Source organism: Falco cherrug, chromosome 5, assembly GCF_023634085.1.
Source record: "Falco cherrug isolate bFalChe1 chromosome 5, bFalChe1.pri, whole genome shotgun sequence".
Lineage (NCBI taxonomy): Eukaryota > Metazoa > Chordata > Aves > Falconiformes > Falconidae > Falco > Falco cherrug.
In genome coordinates this window covers 28,548,802-28,576,452 of record NC_073701.1, presented here as the reverse complement: position 1 = coordinate 28,576,452, position 27,651 = coordinate 28,548,802, and the positions used below count along the sequence as shown (strand labels likewise).

At 46.0% G+C, this 27,651-nt stretch overlaps 1 protein-coding gene across 3 annotated transcripts in view; it reads right to left on the bottom strand.

The window, feature by feature from the left end:
• DENND2A (DENN domain containing 2A) overlaps window positions 1–27,651 on the bottom strand; it is a 60,170-nt gene that overhangs the window by 28,864 nt on the left and 3,655 nt on the right. Inside the window, exons 1-4 of one of the 3 annotated variants that reach the window (XM_027799373.2) lie at window positions 26,079–26,239; window positions 6,876–6,974; window positions 3,928–5,139; window positions 2,706–2,860 (exon numbers count right to left, since the gene is read on the bottom strand). In XM_027799373.2, coding sequence (XP_027655174.1) covers window positions 2,706–2,860; window positions 3,928–5,139; window positions 6,876–6,946 — 1,438 coding nt within the window. In that variant the 5' untranslated portion in view covers window positions 6,947–6,974; window positions 26,079–26,239. Of the gene's footprint in view, window positions 1–2,705; window positions 2,861–3,927; window positions 5,140–6,875; window positions 6,975–26,078; window positions 26,240–27,651 lie in introns of those variants that run through there. The other 2 variants (XM_055711509.1, XM_055711510.1) reach the window with 2 other exon arrangements.

The following is a 27,651-nucleotide window of genomic DNA, read 5'->3' as shown; positions in this document are numbered from 1 at the left end:
CACAGGTTTTCAAACAAATCTCAGGTGCCCCACTTTAGAAAGCGAGAAGGATTCGCCTCATCTAACCCAGGCCACCTAAAAGTCAGGATGCTCTCCCTCTACAGGAGGCGGGGTAGGGAGGGACACTGCTGAAGTAACGTTCAGCTCATTCTTACCTAGGATCCCCTCAAAACCACAAGGCTTGAATGACCACACAGAGGTGTCACTTTCCACTGATTCTGGAGATGAGGCACACAACTAATCTGAGTTTTAAACAGCCAAAATTACATATAATGTATTTCTTAAACCCCGTTCTTCAGCAGTGCTGGGAAATGCAAACATAGGCATGTTCAAAAAGGACACACAACTCTGAAAAAGCAGGTTGTGACATCTCCATCCAAGCATCTAATAAACCAATGACAAAGGCTTAGCCCAAGCACCTGTATGGGCAGGCAATCTGTTACAAGGTTTCTCTCTTCATTGCCACCATTTCATGCCATCCCAGTGGACAGCTGGGGCTCCGAGCAGCTGCCTTTTTCTTACTGTCATGAATGCTTGGCTGAGAGCAAAGACTGGAGGTTGGTGATGCTGCAGGCCTCTGGAGTGGGCACCGGTAATGGCTGTAGGATCTGTCCAACTGCTGCATTCCCACCTGCCTGCAAGCAGGAGTGCAGCGGAAGTCTTCAGACAAGGACAGAAACCCAAGTCTTTTCCAACACTGTCTTCTACAGTGGTTTGATGATGCCCATCACTACAGTGGTGGATCTGAATTCACCAAGGAGAAGGAAAGCATGTGCAACACCAGCAAAGCAAGTCTGCATGAACATCCTGTAAGCAAACACGCTCCTGCCCCTGAAAGTGACTCCCCTTTCTGTCACATACCTGGACAGATAGGAGAAAAAAGAACAAGCTTGGGTTCTGTTGCCTACCCATCCTCAAACTGCTCAGCAGCACATCCAGTTAGTCTCAGTCTGGAAGAAACACCATTTCCCTCTTTTTGACAAATAAACCTTCTCATCCATCTGCCCAGTACAATTTACAATACTCCAGGTAAGCAATGGCAAACAGGTAAACAGATGGTGCACGCAGGGAATCTGTGTGACTTCCTGGGAAAGGGAACAGTTCTCCCACCAATAGCTGAACCCCCTGTAAGTCACACATATGAATATGGGGTGTATGTACGTGCTTGCATGCCGTGATGGACACACATGATTATCTGTGTGTCAGCACTAGTGTCCTGTGGCTGAAGGTTCTTTTTTGTTCCCCCTCCATCGGTGTGGTTCTCATATGTTGTTTTGTGGACTACACCCATCTGTGGTCTTGTGAAAAACAAAACTGCAGCTTTCTTTATTATCCCTGTCGACCCCTTTTCCCAAGCTTTCATGGTAACACCACCAGGACTGCAGGAACCAATTAAAGTTCACTGACTCCACGCAAAGCCTAAACATGCAGCAAGAAAACAAAAAACCAAACATGCCCCATTAGCTGACAATTATCCGTAACTTTGTTTTCTTCTAAGCTTTGCAACTAAAAGCTGGAGGGGAGAGAGATTTCAGCCTGGTATTTGAGTTCCCTGCAAGCTTGGGACACAGGGGTTTGCTTGTGTTTGAATGGATCGATTTGCCTATACAGCCACTCTGTAACGTTATCCATGTTATTCCAGCTGATGAGGTGACCCTTACACAGTGGTTTCTGAGACCTCCCACCCCGCCCCAACACAAAAAAGTCCAGTAGCTGCTCAGGCACTCCCTGTTCCTTTGCCCCCCAAGTAAAGAGAAGAAAAAAAGCAAACACAAGGCTTCGAGCTCCACAAATGAGGCCAACAGCTTCAAAAAATGTCAAAAAGGATGGACTGGCATCACCTTGTCTGCCATCAGTCCCAAAGGAAAAACAATTCCTTTAAGAGATCTTTCTCATCAGCTATGATCAGATTTTATTCATATCCAACTAGTAATGCCTGGTCTACTCCTCAGAAAGCACAGCTCCTCCCATGCTGAACAACACAGACCACCTTTGTAGGATTACAGCTGCACAGCGTGAGCTGATACAGCTATTCTCTTCCTATTCTGTTAAAACACAGCCATGAGCTTTACACAGCACCAGCCTACAGCTACTAAAACTTATTAGGGCTTTTTCAAGAGGGACGCTTCCATTCTATGTTCTGTAAAAGGCCATCTAACTCACAATATTCAAAAACACCATATAAATGGAGAGGGTTACAGGAAATAATCTTTAAAATGGCATTGATCTGCTGCTGAAGTTAGAGAATTAAATAAAACTCAGTTTCAAAGACTGTAGGACCTGGTTTCTTAATTTCAATGGTACCTGGAGCCATACACAATCCTACTTCTGAACCGTGGAACTGAATTCAAGCCTATGTTTTCAGACTGTTTGCATTATCTCAGCAGTAACAAGCTCACCACCGTGGACAGACCAGAGCTGCGAGAACTAGTCTAGATGACAAAAGGAAGACAGGGGAGAGATGCCAGCAAAAAATTAAAGCTGGTTCCCACATGTCTAAGGTTCACCTTTGAAGCTGATGTGTTTTGAAATATTCCATCCATTTTTCTTATCACTTGCCAATAAACCGCATAAAATGTGTCTTAGTTTGCATTTGGATAATAAACATACTCCATTCAGCACCTGTGGTGAGTGCCTGTTGGCCACGAGTCTTCTCAGTTACTCAGCATTAGCAGTCAAATACCTTCCCTGTCCAAAGCTCCTACCCAGTATGTCCTGTCCAAAGCTCCTACCCAGGATGTCTTCATAGACGTTCTCCTCAGATAAAGTGCGTGTGAGGGCCAGCTTGGTCTGCGCGTACCAATCCACCCGGCCATTCTCTGACGATGACTGCAGCAAGTCTTCAAATTCATATGACTTCCTGCACCATTGATGGGAGGGGAGAAGGAGCAAAGAGGAGGGTGATACAGTTAACTCCAGCATTTATAATCAAATCACAGCTAATTCACTTCAACATGCCACACGGTTGACAAAATGAATTACTGAGAACGTTTCACAGCCTCATCCCATATAAGGCATGAAAAAATGACCCTGAGATTGGTTATTTTTATCAGCCACACAAATAAAGGCATTTTGGGGATGCCGTAGATAATCTGGGTTGTCACGGCAATAACACACTGTGAAGATGCGAGTGTTAAGTGGCACATCCTGCAACACTGCACAGAACCTTAGGGCATGAGCGGTCCATTTACAGCGCAGATCCCACCCTTGGCAGGAACAGAGGCGGCCCAAAATCAGCTCTCTTTGAGCAGTACAGGAAAGCAATACTCACATGCAGGATGGTAGAAAGGGTAAAAGCAATTAAGTGTCCTCCACTAACAAACCTGGAAAGTTTCAGTTTCCTTCCTGCACCCAAGCCAAGAATTTTTAGGTGACAGTTTATGCAGAAGTCACTGGAAACAGCTATGCATTTTATGCTCCCTACCCCAAAAGTGTGACAATCATGTGGGAGGGGAGAAAAGGCAAGAAAGCACACCAGAAGAACATGTAGACATCAGATTCAGTCAGAGGAATAGGTTTACTATGAACAGTGAAAATGGTGAAGTAGAATCTAGAGATTATCATTCCAGATGGAAATTATCATTCCAAACTGCTGCAGCTGTAGCAGTTTTGTAATGAAATAGATTTTCTGCTAAAAAAACCAAAACCCCAAACCTCTCAATCCCGGGCTTGAAGGTTAAGCCACATAATATAGTGACCTTAAAGCCCAAATCTGCCATGACTTATCCATTCACAATTATCCTGTGAAGTTGTGCTGGCCACTCATACATTCTCAGAGAGATGGCTGAGTGCTGGTTATGGCCAGCAAGGCTCTCTGGGGATTGGGGATTACGGGTGACCAAGGAAGATCCATCCCTCCCAGAGAGATACAGGAAGGCAGGACTCCACCATCAAGACCAACACCTTTGTGAAACACAGCCCGAATACCTGTGGTCAGCGTTGTTCTTGTGCTTCCCACTCCAGAGCCTCCTGCTGACAGCTGACGGGGGAGGAGAGGAGGGTAGAGGAGGGGGAGGGATGGATGGCAGAGGGGGTAAGTTTCTTTTATTCCTAGCTGCTGGCACCCAGTCCTCTTCCCCCTCATGTTTGAAAGTCCGCCGGGGCTTTGGCAGTGGGTTGATGAAGGGTTTCTTTTCTGGCACCCCTGGCTCTGTGTACACATTCTCCACTGTGCAGTCCTTGGATTTCACGTGAGAAGTTCTTACCTCTTCTAGGGTCCCAAAAATCGGCTCACTGATTTCAGAGTCCAAGCCAAGAAGCTTTTTATTGAGCTCAGCCCCACATACGCTCTCATGGCCCTCAGGAGCAGTGTGACCTTGTGCCGCCTTCTCCTGCAAGCACTGTGGGGAATAGTAAGTACCAGGCAACTGCGGCTGCAGCTCTGCTGAGCCATCTTTCAAAGCCTGCTCCAGCTTCTTTACCTGACTAAGCACTGAAAGATTCTCCTTCTGGACCTCCCACTTCCCACCTTTCACCTCTTTGCATTTTCCAGGGCTGGATTCCACTTCCTCATCCTTTTGCGCTTCCCCCTTTCGCTCTGCCGCCTGCCCTGTGCCTTTCTGAGTTCCTGCTTTCCGTTCATTCTCTTTGCCTGCTCCTTTGCGTTCCAGTTCCCAGTTCATAAGTCTCTTGGTCTCCACTTTCCGAGTCACCAGTGCTTCCCCACTTGTCTTCTCAGTTACACAGGGCACCTTGTGCTCCTCCTTAAATCCCTGCTCCTCCTCTCTGCGAGGAGCACACTGTGTTTCCTTTTTCCCTTCCCACTCTGAAATTTTGTCCTTGATGCTGAAGGACTTATTCCTCAAGCCAATTTTTCCAGGTGACCGTATACTCTGAGTGCCTCCTATCTGTCTCCTGATGATTTTACTGTTTTCTTTAACATTCAGATCCACAGACGGGTCACTGATGATCATTTTGGGACTAAGCATGTTCTGCTGAAAGCAGTCTAGCCTTGGATCCAGCATCAAGTTCTCCAAGGCTCCCAGTGGGTTCTTCACCACAGAAGAAACTGGTTCAGCTTCAGGTATTAAGCCCAGGGTGACAGACGCACCTTCAGAACATCTGTCACTCAAGAATCCACACAAAGGTCTTTCTAATTTCTTCACAGCTGCTATGTTGTTTATATCTGCAAGCTTGATCCTACACACCAAAGACAAAAAGAGAAGAAACATTCACTGCCATTTTTCACCCCTGGTTTAGTCCATCAGCTCCACAAGCTCTACTTGTAAAGCTGGTAACAGCAGAGGATGCTCAAACCAAGCACTTGAGAGATGGGCTTAGTAGGGAGGATGCTCAGGGAAAGGTCCTTCTAGCCAGAACACAACGCTCCCCTCTTATTACAGCTAAGACACAGTTTGAAATGAAGCCTTTCTTTGTGGCAGAAGTAGGTGGCAGGTGAGAGAGGTATTTTTTTTGTACATCAGACATGCTGATACCAATGAGCATTCACCAGCATTTGTGTGTGTGTGTGTTCAGAAGTGCTGTAGTTTTGGACATTGTCAGGGCATTAAGCAGGTCCACTGCAAGTAAATGCAACATGGACCATCTGCAAACAGCAAAATTGCTGCTGTTAACCAGAGGAGAAAACACATGATACAGCTGGCATTCCTCTAGCGCCTGCTCAGGGGATCTCTCTTGGTCCATACAAAAGTTCTCTAAATGCATATCAATGCACAAAGACTGCACTTTTTTTATTACACTCCAGTGGCCATACCATCCTGGGCCACACATGAGCTTGGGCTCCCATGTACCCAGACACACTCCCTCAGCCTAGAGCACTGATGTAGCACCTGGACAGCAGATTCAACACTCTCAAAGCAAAGGATTAAACGTCTTCACTGTTTCAGTCCAAACTGCACCAAAAATCCTGAATATATTTAGTTTAGAGATTTCCAAGTGTGTGATATCACAGTATCAATACTGTGACATTTCATCAATATAATAAAGTTCCAGCTGAACAGATAGTTATTCCAACACAAAATGTTTCTGAACCAAAGCGCTTGGCCATGTCTTTGGGGTTTGCCTGGGCTTGGGAAAAAGCACCAGGACAACACAGGGTAGTTACCAGCACGCAAAGCTACATCATTAGTCCCATTTAACCATGATCCCAACCGTGAGATTCAACTTGGAAAATCTGCTCCATTAACTTGAACTTATCAAGCATGCCTCTTCCAGAACTCAGCGCTCTTGTAAGAGCATTCATGTGGATACCCTGTGTGCTGGCAGGCCTCGAGCTTTTTCCCGAGTTAAGCAACGCTGGCAGCCATTGCAGACTCAGTTGTAGTGCAGGCTGAGTCTGGGATAGGTTTCTGAGCAGAAATGGGACCTGAGCCAGATACTGTCCTTCCCTAGCCTCACAGTTATTTAACTCCTGGCTGTCTCAGTGACAACTTTGGTTAAGACAACAGCTGTGGTTAAGAGCTGGCACTGTGAACACCATGGCCTTTCCCAAGGAGCAGGGCATCGCAGTGCCGCTGGCGGTTGGACTGCAGAGTAGAAACCAAGGCTGGACACTGGGAAAAGCCTGCAGTGGGTGGGGACAGCAGGGCTTGTCTGCCCAGTCTCCAGCACCGAAGATTTCAAGCGCAGGTGAGGCAAACACTGACAGGGATATCATCAGCACAAATGGCCTTGCCTCGAGGCAGACCTCTGTGAGTCTAGGACATTACCAGTCTGACTGCATGCTAAAATGCACAATGTCACAGTCCTGAGATGGTGATGAAACCACCCAAGATCTACAGGGATGTGTTTTAACATGTGAGGAGAGAGGGACAGTGCAGAGCAGAGAGAACGTTTCCCTCCTTTGGTTTTCTTTCTGTTAAGGCCTAATAAACACAAGCAAGACACTCTGACACTGAAACACAGAAAGCTCTCACCTCTCAACAGACTTGCAGACACTGCTTTCAGACTTGCTGCTCACATCGGCCGCCTTGCTAGCTGTCATCATGTCAGCACACAGCAGGGCAGCAGCTCACCTGCAGACAGACACAAGGAAGAGGCGTTGCTCTGTGCTCAGCATCCCTCTCTATTCCTTATACACACACACACGCATGTTTCTCCTTGAAATCCAGAAAAACTGAAGTGAGACAAGACATCTCTCTGAGGACACCCCCAGTTTCCTCCTCTGCAAAATGGAAAGAGGGTTGATAGAATTACCGCTCAGAAGCCCAGGGAGGAGTCAATGGGTTTTGAGGGCAAAAATTATCTTTGATCCAATATCAACTGCTGTGCCATGACTTGAATACAGAGCACGCTTTATGAAGGCTGTAACTGTTGCCAAAATCTCAGCAGATTTAATTTTTTTTTCCTTCGCATAAAACTAAAACAAAAACAATTTTAAAACTGCCTGTATTACGGCCACATGACCAAAGTGATTCCTGTGCATGCAACACTATCACAACGTCCCCAGCTTGGGACAGAAAACAATTTATGCTGAAGAGACACTGTGCTGCAGCCGCTGGTGTCCTTCTCTCTGGTGGGCCACATTAGGCTGCTACTGATCTGACTTCAGAGGACAATGCCTCATGGGGGTAAGATAAATCAGTCACAAAAATGAGTCATTCTGCTTGCCTCATGATTTCTGACATTCATGGAGGGACAGTCTGTCTCTTTCTTTTGAGTACTGCTCCTACCCAGTCAATGCAACAAACTTTGTCCTTTTTATTGCCCCACAATACTTGTCCTTGTTAAATAAAAAATAAAATAATTACTCTGTTACTCTACAGCACCACCTTTCCTCACGTCTCGGGGTGGTCTGCATGCTCTGCAGCACTGCAATGACAAAAGCTCACCACCTTGTAGTATATTTAGAAAATCTGAAGACTCTCAAATCTGTCCACTTGGCTGGTCCGCCAGATGCTGCTCCACCATGCCTAGCACTTGGCAAGATGAGTGCCTCGGGAAATCTAGTAGGTTCTTGTCGTTAAACATATAAAACCCACCACACCAGAAACAGTAAAGAACAAAAGGATCTCTCATTTCCACTGTTCAAGTATTTTGGGCAAAGAGGGGAAAAAGAAAAAAAAAATATTTAAAAATCAGTCTTGTTTGTTCGCAGTTTTCTCTCCTTCCCTTTATCCCACACTGGCAACGTTCCTGAGGCGAGGAGTGAACTCTGGGTCAACTCAATGTGTACACACTCAGGGCAGCTCATTGCTAACCATTTAGCAGATTCTCTTTCCCCAGACAATAAACCCCTTTGGCTTCTCTTCCTCGTTAGTAACTGGAACAAACACTCACTTTACTTCTAGACACAGAGCAGCCTTGCAACGCTGTCAAGAAAATTTACCGGCCTTAGGAACAAAATCTATTCATCCATCCGTTAACTGTTATGGATTGAGAATAACGAAAAGCTAATGATTGCTCACTCCCTGGCCAAAGAATGACTCACCCAGGCAGCCAAAGCAGATTCCTGCAAAACTGCAACAGAGGCTGCTCTGCACTTGGCTTACAACATCCTTAGAGCAGGGATGGTCTCTTCACTCATCATTCAGTGCCTCGCAAAGCAGGGTCAGTGGCCGGACTGGCTCCTCGTCACTGCCTTTAGCAGCAAGAAATAGCACAGCAATGGGAGTCGGCATACACGCAACCCCTGTGGCTTTGCTGCCACACCAAAAGTTCACTTAGGATGAGTTTCTCTGTCTTGATAAACTCACACAATTTTCCCATCAGGAAACTCCATCTCTGAGCCTTTTCCAACAGCCCCTAACAAACACTGCCTTGACAATGATCATCTAAGTATGAGGAAATGTGTGCTGGTGCTCAGCATAATCACGTACCTGATGCACCTCCTGCGGGAGAGGCCAAAAAGGAGATAATACAGAATAAGACATGGACTTGTTTCTTCATCTGTAGTGGATGGAACAGACCCCCATCACCCTTGGTGAGCAGAAGCAAGGCACAAAGCAGTTGCTCAGTGCTGCAAAAAGTCTCCCATGAAAGAAGCACCAATCAGCAGATCAGCATGACTTGGAGCCAAGGCCAGAGGGACATCTGTCCCCCCAGGCACTATGTGTGGCAATAGTAACGAAAGCAACATACACTAGGCAGATTAAAGAGCGGGCCAAAAGCTTCCAAAGCAGCAACACATCAGACGCTGCAACATGGCAACAACCAGGTACCTACCAACACACCCACTGACAACACAGGCCACTTAAGGGGGTAAAGTACCCTAGGAGAGAGACAGATTACTGTGCCTTCACCCTTGAGCAGCAGGGTATACAGGGTGTCCTCAGCATCACCCAGGGGATTATTGTAGGATATCAGCTGGCCCTGCCTAGAAGAGTGGATATTTATCCAAACACACTGGAAGACATGAGGGGGGAAAAAAGAGTCACCTCTGGAATAAAATAGCAGAAAACAATAAGGTACCCTCCAATTAGTCTAAGAGTCAGATAATTTGCTTGGGGTTGATCCCAAGCCCAAATGAACTTCAGAGGTGATGGGATCATCTCTTCCATTAATAAGGTCACCAGAAACAACTTGCAGGCCTGACCCACAGGCATTGCTAGCACCTGATGAGGAAGCTGGGATGGCAGTGATGGAAAATTGCCTCCAGTAGGAAAACAAAAGGTAGTTGATCTCTGCTGAGGTTTGACTCCACGAGACACCAAGAGCTAACATGACAGTTCACTGCAAAGGGCAAGGGGAGCTCCTGTTCTTCCTGCCTCCCCATACCTCTGCTACGATCAACCACACGCCACTCTGTTTGCTGGCTCAGGCTCTCTATGGAGCACCTCTGTGACCTGCTATAGCTTGCTGAGAGTTTTAGACAAAGCAGCTAATGGAAGGGGTCCAACATGTACCCAGTCTGGTAGAAGGGAGGTGATAAGATTGTGTGGACAGGAGGGAAAGAGGGAAGGAAGTGGAGAGAGAGAACTTGAGAGAGTGTGTGTAGGGATGGGGAAGAGAGACTTGCCAGAGGCTCAGAAGTGTCATCTGAAATGCTCTGCTTTCCTGCCTCGTGCAATGTGACCAGGTCCCTACAAACTGCCTAGAAGAAACTGGAGTAGGGCCGAGTTCAGTTAGCAGGCAACCTGAAAAGGACATACATACATCAGTCTGGTACTTCTTGACTGATTGCTGCTTTCTCTAAAAAACACACAAGAATTTTCTACCAGCAATGCCCCACAGCAACCCAAGCCCAGGGCTGCTCCTCCTGGCACGTACATCCTGGAGCAGCATGGCCATAAACAGAGAGAGAAGATGCGGAGCCCCATTTGGAGAGCCTTGCCACTGCAATTTATTCAGTAATGCCTGCCATTGTTTGGGGGGAACAAAGCTGTCATCTGGTATTGTTTCAAAATTAAACTGGGAAAGGAAGGACAGGGGAGGAGGTGGGAGGAAAGAGGGAGGGGAGGGAGCTCTCAAACCTGTTGGCCAGACCCTGGGAAGGATGTGAAGTCTCCCAGCAGAAGCCTCTCGGCGTATCTCCCACATGCACCCGGCCTCACAATTCCCAGGGCCATGTGATAGGGGCTTCCTGCTACCAAGTGAAGCGAGACCTACCCCGACCTCTCTCTTCCAAACAGAGTTCCTGCCTGCTTTGTGTTCGCAAAGAGGCGTTTGTTTACTGATCTATCATTGGCATGCAGGAAACAGCCTTGAAATGAGCTGTAATCATCCGTCTCCAGCAATAGCTGTTTGGCTTTCTTCTAATTTAAGTTTTCCTCCCGCCCCCCCTTTCCCCAATGCCCTCTTCCCCACTTCCGATCAAAACGCTTTTGGATTACGCACATCTGGTTCAGGGCACTGGATACTATGCGACGTTTCCAAAGCAACCGGTGAATAAAAAAGAGGTGCTGACAGTAGGCACGCTCCCACCCCCGAAGGACAGAGAAGCCTTCTAGAGGAATAAGAGCTAAACTCCTTCAGGGAGAGAAAGAAACCAGCTTTGCCCACTGCACTTGGTGCAGCCACCAGATGATACCAAAAGCCAAAGGAGCACCAAATGCCCTGTAGCCTACATCATCAGAAACATATACAGCCAGCACATGGGTCACACACACGAAGTCTTGCACCCAGGAAGGTGAGGCTGTGATGGCAGCAAGCTTACCAAGCCTCCTTTCTTTGCTATTTCAATTGTGGGGAATAAACCAAGCCTCCCTCAAAGGGTCTTGTGGTTTGAAGATGGGTATTACTATTGCTGCATGCTGGAGGTCATGTCTCAAGATTTTCTTTGCTCTGTTTACTCTGTACCTCACACAAAAACTGGATCCAAGTCCGTAACTAGATACTAGCCACACCACCAGCACCTATAAACAGTAAGGCTTCACAGCACCTCGGGCAACCCACAGCTGGTCAAACTCTCGTCCAAGAAGAAAAAAAGACACACTGCGTTTCTTCTCCTTGGTGCTCACAGAAATGGTCTCTCCAGTTAACTTTCATGAGTAACCCCAAGCAGCCAGCCAAAGCCTGCAAGTAACACCTCTCCGCTCCAGTGCTTTACAGAACAAAGGACGCAACATACAGACAGCGATGAGACAACAATATATAACATACATATATAAAGAACAGGAAGGATACCAAGAAGACAAAACACTAACAGGAAAATTGTGAGTAAGGGGGAGCCAAGAGTTAAAGCCTTCAAGGCTCCCTCCCCCAGCCCTGGCTCTATTTGGAGCCTGTTTCCCTTTGGGGGAAGCAGCAGAGTATTCGTGCTTGTGCGCACACACAGAGGCCACTGTGATGCCCCTGTGCACAGCCCCAGCACCAGGCAGCATTCCTGGGCCTGGGTATGAGCACACTGCCTTCCCGAGGTCCCCAGCAGCAGCGTGACCTGAGGAGGTGAGCCCCTGCAGAGCAGGAAGGACACTAGCCAAGCAGAGACGTGGCTACAGCCAAGAAGGCTAAGACTAGGCTTCCTTGGCAAAACAAGATGCTTGCAGTGGGGGAGTCACTGTTTTGAGGTGCCCAATGCCAATCCAGCAGCAAGACAAGGGTTTTCTGAAACGTGAGCTCAGGGTGTTTGACCCAAAGCTCTGTGACATGTGCCATGAGCCTTCCCAAGCTGATAATAGCAACAGTTTCTCCTCAGAGGACTTCCATGAAGTCCACTTCTTTCCTCTCCCAGCCAGCCCTCCAGATGAGTGTACCCCAAGGTCTGGGACAAAAGGCCACCTCCACAACAGCAGAGCTTCTCAGTAGCATTCAGTGAAAAGACAATTCAACTTATGCATGAGAAAGACTTTTTTTACCAAGAGGGTCACTGAGCACCAGAGAGGCTGTGGAGGCTCTATCCTTGGAGATACTCAAAATGCAACTGGAGAGTGTTCTGAACAAGCTGCTCTGTGTAACTCCACTCTGAGCAGAGAGCTGGACTTGGCCATCTCCAGCGCTGCCTTCCCACCTCAGCTACTCTACCACCCTGTGCTGGTCACAGTTAGTTCGGGACAAGGTGAGCTGTCATCTCTTTGCAGGCACCAATTGTTCTGTCCTGGCCACACAAGCCTCCTGTGGGTCAGAGATTAAAGACACTAACAGCAGGATCATTCAGTTCATCACACTCATAATGGGGTCCTAATCGTAGATAGTCAGGCCCAAGTCACTTATTAAATAAAGAAAAGCAGAATAAACTTATGCAAACATATTCATGGAGGACCAGTGACTGGGAAGCTGTAAGCTCCTACAGTATCTTTTAGAGTTAGATCCCACACAGCCTCCTACACCCCTGCCCTACTCTGTCCTAACTTGTCCCTTTGATCTATCATATCTTACACCACAGGGCTTACAATGAGGTCAGGAGAATCCCATGTGTCAAAACAAACTGTATTTTCAAAAAACCCAAGTGGAATCAACGTACTGCAACCTCTCTCTTTGTGCATGCACCCCATGTCAGAGGAACAACGCTGCAATGCAAGGAATGCAGAAATCTGCAGTGTCAGCATTCAGCCTGTGTGCAGAAAAGCTGTGTTGTGTGTTATGTTTTTAATTTTATTATATAATTCATTCTACTGACCTTCTCCCTCGCTAAGCCCACAGAACAAACACTGCCCACTTATAAGTCACTAACCTGATTTAAAGGATTACTACGGTTAAAGGGACTGCCCTGTTTCTCCCTCTCCCTGGGCCCCTGCTCCTCCCTTGGCTGCCGGCAACGTGGTCTCATCCCTGTCCTTGGTAAGGGACATGCCTGATCAGATCTAAGTTGCCATTGACTAAGGGTGTGCCTACGTTTTCCTCCCTTCTTGCTCCTGCTTCCTTTATCAGCTCCAATGCTTTTAAAGCCCTTTCTGAGCTAACATGGGCTAGCAAGCTGGCTAGTTCAACTTACTAAACCAGCAAAGAAATAAAAGCAGGGAAAAGCAAAATGTTTCCTGCTCAGATAGCGATGTCAAGTCACCTGTCATGGAAAACCTGATGAGCGCTGAAGCACATGGAAGGGAGGGGATGAAATCACATTGCTGGGTCAGATACACTCGATATTTTGCTTTCTCCCTCCCTTCAAGGACATTTGTTGCTTACCATATAACCATATAACTAGCAAACTGGGCTGCACAGGCTACAGGCAAAACTACAATTTGTTCTTAGTACAGGGACAAGCAAGATTTCATTTTTCAGGCTTCACAAGCAGCTGTGGGGCCAGCCCCATGGTCCCATGTCTGGCACCCAGGCCAGGGAACACAGAGCTGGCAGCAGCTCTGCTTTCAGGGTTTGTCTGACACGGCAGTGAGCTGGGAAGGGCAGGTGAGTAGGTTCCCAGCCATTTCTCCTTCATTACCTGCCAAATTAAGGAAGAACCCCCTGCAGACATTCATTTCACTTGCTACATTACCCAGATCCACCTGTAGAGCTGCTCCCCTCTGTTGCACTGAAGCAGATCACAGATGCACAGATGACTGTAAGTGCCCAGGCAAGCCTGCCAATTATTTTCAAGTTTGACCCCACCTTCCAAAAAACTTCGCTGTTCTACCCCCACCTCTGTCCTCTCACCTCTTCACACTAGATCCTTGTTACATACCATCTTCCTCACCTACTCCTGCTTGCCCAGACAGCCTGGGTTTAACTGTCTGAGGTCACGATTCGAGTCCCAGTTCCCTCACTCCCTGCTAATGTCATGCCCACTACCAGCTGTCCCAGCCAGGCCCTCTCTGCCCCTCCCCATCACCACTTTCTTTGTATCCCTCTCTTTCCAGACTTGTCCCCTCAAATCATTGCTTAGCCAGTCCTTCTCTACCCACAGCTCCTCCAAATACCTTCCTGCCATCTTAAGGACTTTCTGTGATGGGTTCTAGGTGTAGACTCTTCTTCCCCTCACTTCCCACTCCCTGCCCAGACTAAGGGCTTTCCCAGATCTACCCAGCCCTCAGCCTTGCCTCAGTTTTCCTTGTCCACCCCTGTCCTACCTCCGTGTCCTACCTTCTGCTCCAGCAGAAACAGCCTCCCCTCCACACTGCAGACTCAGGAAGCCTCCACCATTCAACCTACTACCTTAAAAGCTGCTTCCCTACAGCATCCAGTGTGTGTTTGGTTGTTTGTTTTACTTGCCCTCAGGCCTAGTATCACCAAGAGAAAGCCACCTGACACCAGACTGGCTTAAGCACCTTTTTTCTGCCTGCCCTTACGGGGCAGAACTTGAGCAGCTTGCACAATTCCCCAGGTTTTAGATCCACTACTGCTCTCTCCTGGCTACCAAACACCCTAAACTCCTGGATACAGCTTCTGCATGTCCATAGTGCTTATCTAGAAGATGCTTCTCCACACGGATGGTCTGCACCTACATGCTGAAGACACTGGACTCCAAACATGCATTTCCATTGTCAATATCCTGAGTGGATCCCACACTTTTCCCTCACTGCATACCCACGCATGAACAGTGCAGCAATGATGTCTTCAGAAGCAGAACGACTGCATCTTTATGTCCAAATCATTGACCTTGACTAGGACTGAGGATCTTTCCCTTTCTCCCTAGTCCGGGCTTTGCCTCTACTGGATGCTAGTAAATAAAGCAATTTCTGCCTCTATTCTGCTATGGTGCCAGCGGGATAACTGACGGCATGGGAAAAATAAAGTCCTGGCAGTCTGGTCCCCTGTTTCTGGGCAGATTTATAAGGTCTTGCTAAACCCCAGAAATGTATTCTGTACTGCTGGTCAGGTGGCCAACCTTTGGCTCTGAACTGCAGGTGGCATGTATCCATCCACATATGACTCCCAGGCTGGGGCTTTATCATAGGCCCAGTGTTAGGATTGCACTGGCAAGACTCCGCTTGGAAAGAAACGAACCCTGGTGGGTCACCCTGGGTCTCAACTGCATCCTTAGGCCATCCCTGCTCTGTTGTAAAGCAGCTGGACCTCTGAGAAACTACTCTCACCTCCTGTCTATTACTGCCTTCCACCACCCATTTGCTGCAGGTTGCAGGCCAAGCTCCACAGGGATAGCTCCAGCATCAGCTGCCTGGCACAGGGAGTTGGAAGGACAGGACATTTGGGAAGAAGGTAACTACTGAAGAAGGTAGTTGCTAAAAACAAAAACCTCTGCTGACAATGTGCCAGACGACATTTTCTTCTCACAGAGCCTTGGAAAAGTTAAGGTAGAGATGACATAGGAGTGGCCAAGGACAATTCCTGATCAAAACAGCATGTAACACTTCTGTTTCAAAGCACAGGATTAGCCTTCATAAAAGACAAGCCTGATGTACTTTCTAACATAGGGGAAATGGCACATTTTTCTCACCTAGCTTCACTCTTTGAAACAGCTGAAACATTTTGGCTGAAGGCTTTCAGAAGTAATTCAGCCAGAGGCAACGCTCAGCATGAAAAACTGCAGACTGAAACAAAAAAAAAAAAATGACCTGAGGACAGAAATAAAAAACAGGGTCTCACAATGTGAATTGTCTTCTGTTAAAGGTGGGGCACGTTGCACCCACTATTATTAAACTCGTCCCACATTTCCTATTGTCTTATTTTCCCTTTGTTCCTCCCTCTAAACACATAATAAACAAAAAAAGCTCAACAACTCAAAGGGTATTCAACATCCCTCCAGTTTCCTTCAGGCAACCACACCCTCAGCTGGAAAACACAGCATTTCCAGGGTTAGCAGCGAGATGTTACATGACCATGTCAAACAAAACAGCAAGCTCTTTTTCCAATTCACTGCTTGCAAGCACAGATTAAGTCCTGCAGGTGTAGAAGGTAAATACCGTTATTCTTTGTGTGGCAAGTACGGTTTGTATTACTGCTTAGAGACACAATGAGTCTTCACTCCGGCAGGTAAGTTAACAAATACTATGAAAATATTAACATGGGAAGGAAGAGAAAGACTCAGTTACTACCCAACTGGGCTGCTAAAACGAAGTCTAATGACAACGTTTAGTGGAATGACATGTTTCAGGCTAAGTTTTCTACAAGGAAGTAATGAACAATTTTTTTTTAAAAAAATACAATTCCAGATGGAGAAACCAAGACCCTGGGAAGTGAAGGCAGGAGTAGAGGACAGCTCTTCTGTGATGGTTCTTGGCAATACTAGACCATCTCCTTGTGTTTTAGATCTTGCATTAGTGCAAGTCCACACAGTGGGGTTCCTCAGCCACTTTCAAACTGGGATACTATTTACTTATGCTTTGCAGCCTAATAAATGAAAATTCAGTTAGTTTAAGTCAAGGCTGAAGAAGACATTAGCGGTGAATCCCACATTACTGAAGCGAACATGAGCTTGGTGATGACATCAGTGGAGCCAGTGTTTCATATACCTGTTTTCTTTGGCTTTGAAACTACTCACATACAAGATGACTGTAGTCAATATGGACTAAAACAAAAGAAATATGGACCAGATTTACACAAGCACACGTTTGCCAGCAGTACTATCAGCCACATGGAGAGGCAGGATTCCTAGCAGATGCAGTGGCTTCAGTCCCCGACAAAGACAAAACTACATTGGCAAATGCACGTTTCTACCAGCGTAGCCAACTGGTGTAGATACTTTCTCTCCTTTAAGAGGAATGCTGTGTTACAGATACACCAGTCCTACTACAACAGTAAATCACTTCTAGTGTAAAAAGAATTGGAAAGAATTCAGGGTTATTTTTACGCTTATAAGAAACCCAAACATTTGACAGTATAGGAAACAACCTGCCACTAAAACACAGTGTTCAGCTCATGAACCACACTGGAATTAATTTTCGATGTGGTGAGATAACCTCTGCTATTCTAGCATAAACAGGACCCAAAGAGGTCCCTTCGAGGAGCAACTCTGCAAAAAGTTTCCTGGCAGGAAGACAAATTGTCTCACATTCAGAAAGGAAATGAGAGCATTAAAACGAAGAACCTCAACTTCTTCCAAAATAAGTTATCATCAGGGAAGACAAACAGAGCCTCAGCAAATCTCTCCTTCGGTGGCCTTCACCCTGCAGGATGCTGGCTCTTGCCCCTCCTGATGAGGATTTAGCACACAGCTTCCAGAATCGCCCATCGCTACAACCTTGGGGCACCATCTGCAGAGCCCTGGTAGCTGCGTGCTCCAGCAGACCTTCCTGTACAAGTTCCGAGTCCATGACCTGCCACTACAGTCTGTCTCTATTAAGCATCATCTTTTGAACGCAAGCAAAAAGTCACCTGTAGATTCCTTTCTGGTTCCGAAGACCCTGCCTTGCTCAACGTCCTCTTTCCTCCCACCCTTGCTCTCCCACGTATCTTAGCCACCACAAATGCAGGACCTGCTTATTGCAGATCTTATTCCTTATTGAAATCTTTCAACCACAGCACAGCACACCATCCCCTCATTCAGCTTTCCTCAGCAAAAAGCAGGGCCCAGGCAGCACGTGAGCCGCCAAAGATTTACCCATCACGGGGAGGAAACCTGCACAGCTCCAAAGAAAAACCTCTGCAAAAAGGGCTTGCATTTATTTATTTTTCCAGGAGGAAAGCTGCTCTCTGTGGGTGTGTGCGTGCATGTGTGCGTGTGCTTGTCAGGACAATAGGAAAAAGGACATTGGAGCAGAGCTGCCAGGAAACAGTCGGCCATCTGCCCGTATGGAGAGCAGTTTTTCCTTTTCTTTTGTACTAAGAGGAATGTAGCTGAGAGCCGCCATCCGCCCGCGCTGGGAGGAAATCTGAGAGCCTGTGCTCTGCCAGGGAGAGGAAGGTGGGGGAGGGCGCACGCCCGGGCCGTGTGGTTAAGCGGTCATTGCGCTCACGGCCAATAAAAGTGGGGAAAAACACCCTAACCAAAACCCCCAAATCGTAGGGAAAAATCGCTCTTCCACCGCCACCCTTTCACTCTCACATGCGGTTTGATACTCTCTCCCCGGGTGATCCCGAGCACAGGAACAGCTGACGGGGCTCGGCAGAGGAGGGTGTCAGAAGGGCAAGGGCCTGGGGAAGAACAAGGGTTTCCCCCTGCGCTGACACCTGGCATCCCCGGAGGAGAAAGCAACACAAACAGAAAACCAGCCCACATCCCTTGTGGCTTGTCGGCCTGCGCCCTCTCGGTAACCGGGCACTTGGCAACCTGAGCACCAAAGAGCTTGAGGAAGGACCCTCTGCTCTTTTGGCTCCCCAAACCACCAGACAAGGGTAGAGCACAAGAAGCAAACCCATTGCATATAACCATCCACACATTCTTCCCCAAGGGCTTTGGTACAGCTTCTGACTACAAAAGAAAACTATGTAACAGGAGGGGAAAGAGATCTGATCTCCTGGTACTGTCAGGCAAAAATGCTGGCTTGGTGGTACATTCTTCCACCACCTTTGTGGCAGAAGAGCCCTAGGGAAATAAATAAAGGTAAAATTTTCAGAAGTGACTACATGACTTTGAAGTTTAAGACCCATTTTCAAAGCCAACTGAGGATCAGATTTTTTTAAAACAAACACTGTAGAAGTGGCTAACATTTTCAAAGAACTGTAAGCACATGTTCCTTATTCACTGATTGCAACAGGGGAAGTTGTCTAGGTATCGCTAGGAAAATTGAGAGAACATCTATCTGCATCTGTGTGTGCCTGCATAACTTGCAAACTGGCACTTATCAGGTGCCACATCCAGTTCCCCACAGCCAGCAGAACTCGCTAACATGGGAGATGTCCAAGATTACAGGTCACAGGCCTGGAAGAGGGCACTTCCAGAACTGATTAATTGAGGCATGGTCTAAAGAGGTTCCACCTCCCAGCAGCTTGGAAGATGGACAGACTGACTCAGTGACACTCTGCACCTCTGCATGTCTAAGTCAGATCTGGACTACCACCCACACAACCCAGTCCCTTTTAGAAACGAGACTCAGGTTTCCAGACTCTGTTGTGACTTTTTAAACATTTTACTTCTCATAAAAACAAAATCATTGGTGTAGCACACCTGTTTGACCTGAAGAAAATTCTTTGGCTGCTTCTCCCTTGGATGACAGACAACGGTAACAAGTATAAACAAAGCAGAGACTTGATACAAGGAAAAATCTTTTTCACCATGAGGATAACAGCTCTGGAACAGCCCTGCTGTCCTCATCTCCGGAGGTTTGCAATACCCAACCAGACAAAGCCCTGAGCAAGCTGGTCTGAGCTCAGTCCTGAACTTCTTTGAGCAGGAGGCTGGAGCAGAAAGATACCTCCTGCAATCCCTTCTAACGTGGATTATCCCATGATGACCCGTCATTAATTACTGTAAGAGAACATTCACTCTCATTTCCTCTGTGGAAAACAAACAAACAAAATACAAAACCTGCAAAAAATACTCCCCTTCAAAACACTATTAGTAGGTGCCCCACCCCCCAATATTTTTGCTTTTCTCCAAGTGACCATCAAGTGAGCAATAAAAAATGGCTGCTAAAACAAGATAAACAGTTACACTATCCCTAACACATTTCCATGGTCTTTTGTCCCTACTAATTCTGTAGTGCCTAACCAACTTCAACAGTTTGGTGGAAGCTATTAGGGAGGCCACAAATCCACCAGCAAGGCTGCCTTGGCAAATACTGACAAGTGCTGTAAATTCTTACTATTAGAAAAAGAACATATTTTCTTCCCAAATTCATTCCACTTTCAGAGAGATCAGGATACAATTTTTTGAAAAGCTTAAAGTTATTTCATAACTAAATTAAAAAAAAAAAAACAAAAACAACAAAGAAAACAAAACTGAGAAATACTGAAAGCATTTATTTGGACGATGTGGGTTTTTTCTTTGCTGAAGCATTTCTTTGGGTTTCTCATAGCAGAAAACCTAGAAAATAGCGAGTATCAAACAAGCACATATTGTTCAATACTGTCTTCCAAGGGATGTGCTAAAGGCAGTACATACTCTAGAGGACTTTAATTTTCATTGTTTACTTTCTTTCATATATATCAGACTGTCTGATAACTGAGCAGAAGCATAGCACCCACGTACAATTCCTCCATCAAGCCCTTACTTCACAACTGAAGCAGAGTTTTTCTTACAGAAGCTTCCAACCCAGAGAACGTGCATCCAAGTTTTGTATTCCAGGGTAACCACAAGGGTATACTCCACCCAAGATGCTTGAATGTTGTCCTGGACTGGGCCCCAATACTGTTTATTGTGCACAGGAAAAACTCATTACTACAAAGCAGCCAGCACTGAATGCATTTCACAAGGGCGCATTTTACAGGACCCAGAACAAACTATCAAAGTAGGAGTCTCCTGGAGTCAAACCCTTTGCAGAAGCCCTTATCCCCTGAACTATTCAATAAACATCATCCCCTTTCATCTTAAATGCTCATAAACATCTCATTTCCAGTCCAATGCAAAGAGAAATCCTAGCTGTACTGAAGATAGCAATTTGACTCCAGTGATTATGGTGTGGCTTGCATTTCACCCACTAAACCCTCCACACTCATTTCTGCTCCTCACCAACACAGGTCTACCTACAGAACCTCAAGCATAGCCTCCTCAGCTCAAGTCCTATCATAAAACCTCTCCAGAGAGGACAAGTCTTACAGGTCCTCCTTAAAAAAATGCAAGTGTTTCCCGCCAGGTGAGAGACAAGGTCTCTCACAGTAGATGACCAGCACTAGGAGAGAGGTGACCTACTAGGTACAACACCCTGGTGATACACAGGTTCCTCTGTGAAGTTCCTATCCCCACTGCCCCAAAAATCACACTCAGCTCTAAAGGTCTGGCTCAGGAAAGAGGCTGTCCATAAATGCTTTTCTCCCTGCAGAAGATGGTGAATTCAACAAATGCACGTTCTCTAGCTTAGACACCCTGTGAGCAGGCCAGTCAGGTATTCCTCACCAGAACCACCATCTTCATGCAAAGGTAGAAGCTGCACTACATTGCTTCAATTACCATGGCTGAACACAATGGATCTTTTGATAACTAGATTTTCTTTATTGAAAAGAATGTCTACAGACATTACTGGCAAACTAAACCTAAACTCGATCTTTTAGGGGAAATTCCCCAAATATTTTCTTCAATTAGAAGAAGTGCAAGAAGAGCTTATGTAATGCTATACTTGATTTACTTCTTGGCTGGTAAGAAAAATATTTGGCATTCAAGTAGGCGTTCCTCTTCCCATCTCTTCCACATGTAATAACTCAAACATTCAGATTTAGTTAATAAAAACTGTCATCCACTTCTCCAAGTGGGTTCACTGCATTCATATTAAAAAGAAAATAAGACAGAGGAGAAATTTTGGCACTAGAAATAGGTTAGCAAGAAGTTATCTTTGCTTATATGCCTTCCCAAGCAAAAAGAATATTAGAGATACATACTGTTTGTAAATACAGTTAGCATACAAAACTAAGAAATCACTTTTCTTTAGACCTTCTTCACACAAATCTGACTTTTTATGACAGGTAAAAATGATATGAGTAAGAAATCAGTCCTACAAGTCATATCTTTGGCAAGACTGACCTTTCAAAATATCGTACACTGAGATAAGAGTAAGCAGTTTATATGGCAAAAATACTCCCAGATACCTCAGATCAACACAATTTTCTACACAGGACCTAAACTGGAACAGTGGGCCAGTCCACCTCAGCTAAGTCTTGATGTCCACACATGAGCTACCGCTCTTTAATACTTGCAAGAGATAATCTGTGCTCTAGAAGTAAACTTTTCCTGGGACAGCCATCTCACAAACTCTGAACCGTCCGGTAAAGGCATCTGTTTCTCTTACCTGATCAGAAAGGGTCCAAAACCTAACTTATTTGGGCAAGGTGCACTCACAAACCTGAAATACAGCTGTATAGTTTCAGCAACTCAATTTGCATAAAGCACAAACAGGTTTGAGTGTTGCTGGATGAGTAAATTACTTGTGGTTTCTGATCAACTGAAACAATTTTTGCCAAGTTCGATCTAAATTTGGTATGCCAAAAAAACCCCAAGCAAACCAACAACAGAGAGAGAAACTTCCAAGAAAATGTTTGATGTAATCTGAAGGAAGCTTACAAGAGTCAGGTTCTTTACTGTGAAATTATATGACCTACTTAAATTTAGCTAGATGGGGGGGTGTCTTTATGCAAATTTGCTTTATTCTGCATTCAAGGATTTCATGGTAATTCCTACCAAAGTCTCCTCCACTGAGAAATATTGTTCATAAGTTTAAAAAGAAAAAAAGTTACATTTGCAACAGAAACAGTGAGGCAGCTGAACTTCTTAAGTTCTTCACAAAAAAAAAAAAAAGGGTTGTCGATTAAAAAAACCCAACACCTGGAAACAGGTAATTTTTTTTTTTTACTTAAAAAGAGAAAGAAAAATCAACATAATCCAAGGTCAGGCTTGATATTTCAAAAACCAATCTTTACCAGGAACCTGCAGTAAAAATAAAGTACTACTACTGAATGCATCCAGAAGAGGGAAAAAAGCTGGTGAAAGGGCTGGAAGCCATGTCCTATGAGGAATGGCTAAGGACTTTGGGCTTGTCTAGTTTGGAGAAGAGGAGGCTGAGGGGCAACCTCATTGCTCTCTACAGCTTCCTGAGGAGGGGGAGTGGAGAGGGAGGTGCTGGTCTCTTCTCCTTGGTACCCAGTGACAGGGGGTGTGTGGATGGTTGAAAGCTGCCCCAGGGGAGGTTTGAACTGGACATTAGGAAGCACTTCTTTACTGAGAGGGTGGTCAAACACAGGAACAGGCTTCCTAGAGAGGCGGTCAACGGCCCAAGCCTGTCAGTGTTTAAGAGGCCTTTGGACAACAACTTTAACTTTCGGTCAGCCTTGAATTGGTCAATCAGTTGGACTAGATGATCATTGTAGGTCCCTTCCAACTGCAACAGTCTATTCTATTCTACTAACTATAATAATAAAAATCCAGTGGAAGGCTGCCTTGAGCATGAATGAGCAGAGGGACTGGGATCAGCATATGTGAATAGTTTGAAGAACAGAAAAGCTAGAATTTTTATTTCTACAGCGATTGCTGGTCAGAGCTGAAGTCCTTCACTGCTCTGACAATGCAAATGTCTGTTTCTGATAATATTTCCTCATTTCTTTGGATCAGGAAAATAATTTTACCCCATGCAAGCAAACATTAAGCAAGTGGGACATGAAGCAATATATTGCATGTCAGAACAAGTTAGTTTAAAAAAACCCAACCCCATTGAATTCTGACAATGTTTTATGAAATTTGTGCCTTTTAGAGGCAATCCTATTTTTCCTTGAAATACACCCAAATGTCTTTCTTTGACTAGTATTGGAATTCAGGAATTTAACAGGGGAAACCTTGGTTTCCTACTGAATTTGTGTACACTAAATCATCCTACAAGGAAAGTTTCTTACTTAGAGGATACCTAAAAGGCAAGCTTCAGGACAGAGTTAAGTGGCAATAGCCATGAGTATCTTTCACCAACACAAGTACAGGACTGTTGTATGTGAGAGGTGACACTGTGGCAAAACTTCAATTTGGAGTCACTCATCACAATCTCAGGGGACAGAGGCAGAAACCTAATGCAAAACACAGTTATCACATGTTGATTTCCCAGTAGGAAAACTCTCAGCCTCTCTCACAGTTTGACAAAGCCGAAAAATGGCAGCCAGCTAGATCAGGGCTTCCAACATCATCTGGAAAAAGCTCAATACCTTACTCATCTCTTTTCAGTAAGAAATTCTCTTGCAGAATCTGACTACAGATTGCCGCACACACAGCCTAGCATAGCAAGGCAGGGAAAAACAGATTCTCAATTACAGCCTGATCCCAAACTCCCTGAACTCACGGAAAAGCTCCCATGAACTTCAGTAGGCTGTAGAGGATGCTTCAGGGTCTGTTTTGGCCAGATGCTGATTTCTGAAGTGCTACATGTGCTGAAGAAGACACCCTTCTCAATTTTACTACGAGGCATTTATTTCCCTTTGCTACTATGCCACTCCAAGCTCTGGATAACCCAAGACTCCTCTCTTACCCAGAAGAAAACATGACGCCTATATTCACCGCATGCTTTGCAGCTGAAATATGTTGTATTTTTGTGTGTGGAAAATCTACACATCTTCGGGGGGGCTTAACATTTTTAAAGGAAAAGCTCCAACAGTCTGAAAAGTCTCTGGGAGCTCTTTCTTTTTTAATTTAGCAAGGTAGTGTTTGGCTGACACTAGCAAGTAAACTCATATTTTTAAAGTGCCCTCACAGTGCCCTGTGAAATTTGCCATTTCCCTCCATGACAGTCAGCACTATCTATCACGAGAACATAATCCCCTAGGAGACCCGAGCCCCTTCGCTGCTCTCCTCTGCAAACAGATGTGTGCACGTTCCCCAGCTCTGAAAGTCACGGCCAGCTTTTGGCAAAGAACTACAGCAGCTGCACATCTGCAGACGGGAAAAGCTTTCAGCAAAAAATACAGAGGGGGATCTCATCCTCCCCCCCGCCTGCAAAGCAAGCTCAGCATTTGTTCCTCTCCAGATGACACCCTGATGGGTTCATTTAATCATTCACATATGCATGCCTATTCACAATGCTAGCAAAATACCAGGGCTGTGACAGCATCTCACCTGAACTGCTCACAGTAACACAGCTTGTCAGCAAGCACTTGGCAAGAAGTCTCACAGGAAATTAAGAGGAAAGCAATGTTCAAGGACATTGCTAATATAAAATGATTCTGCAGAATACAGCTGAGTGTGAGAGACACCACTTGTGATGAGGAAGACACCTAAGCAGGTGTTTAATTTTAAGCTTATGCTCAAAGCCCACTATCTTCAATTAGATTGCACGAAGCCCAGCCTAACTTCCCTGAGCAGGAACGATGTACTGCACTGGCAGCCAAAGTGTTCTGCTGGGTGGATTTAAGCATGCGCTTAGACCTACACGTCTGCTTGAACAATTTGCCCAAGTGGGGGTACCATACAGAATATTTAAGCATAGCAGGATCACAGAAACACTTCACCACTTTAATTCCCGAAGGGAAATTTAATTAAAACACAGAGCATCTAGCCATTTAAAATTATTGTGGTTACAAAGAGCAGTAAGTCCTTGCCCTCTGAAACAGTCTCTCTGGTGGATTGCCGGAGTCCCCAGTAAGTTTCTGGAAACACAACTTAGGTGCCTGAACTTGGTCAGGAGCCATCTGCTCTCAGGGATCTGCAGGATCAGGAGTCTCAGTGCCTGGCAAGGTCCCACCCAGAACTCTTTCATCCACTTCCAAGTGAGGTGGCACCCTTCCCCACTCAAGCTGCCCCTAACTATCATCAGCTCTCAACTTCTGAAGTGTCTGGCCCAGATTTTCAAATGAGCTCACAGCCAAGCTTTTCCAACTGCTTCTTTGAGATCAGATTTGCTCCCAGGCACAGTCTCCTCCTGCACGGGTATCTAACCAAGGCAAGACCCTTCCAAGCAAGGCCAGAACCCCATATCCTGAACTGTTCGGCAAATCTGATAACTTACCATGATGCTTAATGAGGAACTGGGCACAGGAAAATACAGCTGCCAGCACCTACTTGCAGAACCTATCTGTACACTAGTCTCAATCCAGATCAATAGCTCTCTACTGTACATGTGCTAAAAGGAACAAGAGCAGTGAAACAAACCTCCATCAGCATTAGCAATACTATTTTACAGAGGAGACAAGGCAATGCTTGCTGCAGTAAAGGATGCCACACTTGAAAACAAATGCCCCTCTAATGGCTCACACAGTGGCATCTGCCTTATTAGTGGCACAGCACCAGCAGCAACTCACAAACCTCACCTCAGGCATCAGAGAGCGCCAAATAACAACTAACTTACCCGTCTAGCTTCCTCCCTTTTGCCTTGTACTCTGACCTTCCATCATGCATCTCAAAATGATCCATGCCTCATACCCACACTTCTAGGTGAAGCCTTGTCAGTGATGCACGTGAAGCCAACTGCGTGAAGAACCCAGGGGATGGCTAGGCCCATCTGTTAGAGGCTTTTCTCTGCGTGGGTTGGTATTTTTATTTTAACTCCCTCTGCTTCTGGGCCCCCTCTCTTGTCTCTTGCCCCTCCCATCTCCCTCTCTCTGCTCATGAGGACAGAGTTTCCATCCTGGCTCTGGGCCAGCACATGTACGGGCAAACGCAGCGCTCAGGAAAAGCCATCTTCTGCTCCCTTTCATCGCATAAACACTGCCAGTTCCCAGGCCAGGAGCACAGGGCTGAGCAAGAGCTTCGGCTGCAACGCAGAGGGGACTGAGGACCAGCAGCTCCTGCCCGGGCTGAACACGGTAGCCTAGCTGCAGGTCAACTGCCTCATCTCCTGTCCCCCTTGCTTCTGATGAGCAATCTGAGGCTTTACCCCAACTACCCATGAGTCGCTTGTCAGACGGCCGACACAGATCTCTCGCATTCAGTGAAGGACACGTGTAACAGCACATAAACAGGAAACATTCAGCCAAATGTACAGAGGCATACTAACTCACTCCTACCAAGTTTAAGTGGTAAAAACTGACCTTTAATCACCACTGTAACTATTAAATCTGCCCTGTTAAATCCCCGTATACCAGCTGCAGCTGGTTTCCCTAACCTGGAGAGGGGAATAAGCACTGAAACAAAGGATGAAGATTATACCAGCACTCACAGCGTTCATTCCAGTAGGACAACTACACTTTCAAGCTTCTAACTTCTCAACTACAATTGACTTCCCCTCAGCTTTACCATGGGGCAGCATTATTTGCAGAAAAGATGGGAAAAAGGTTCTTAATACATGTTATCTGCATTAAAGAAAGGAGTCCTAGGATTTCAAACCTCTTGATTTCTCGTGAGCCCCCTTTTGAGGTCTTTGTTGCACACACATAGTGCCCCACATTTGACCAGCAAATATTTAGGCAACATTTACCTCAAAACAGTACAAACCCAGGGGGTTTCAGCATAGGATTACCCTGGCCATCACACCAGGATTATTCCAAGAGCACTACCTCTGTTGGCAACTGCAATGTTGACAGCCTGGAACCACATGATATGGTTCAGAGCTGCTCAGAGCCATCTCAGCACAGGAGGGACAGGACCATCATGATGGCAGAGCCCCAAAAGGTGTTTCACTGCAGGTTCTATGCCGTGAGCTCCCGGCTCAGTAAATAACATGAGCTGGTAAAGACTCACATAAGCAGCAAGCAAGTATCCATTGCTTCGATCAGGAACCAGACTGGGGATTTACGACTTTCACCTCATCAGTCCCATGTCTACAGACAGAGTACCTTGTCCCAGTTGGGTGGTGAACCATGTAAAGGTTGGGACAGATCTTGAATAGGTCTGGCCTGTAAGACCTGAAGTATTTACTTATGTAAGGTAGCGATGATGCCTTTTCATGCTATATCGACAACAGGGACCTTCAACTTGTCCTC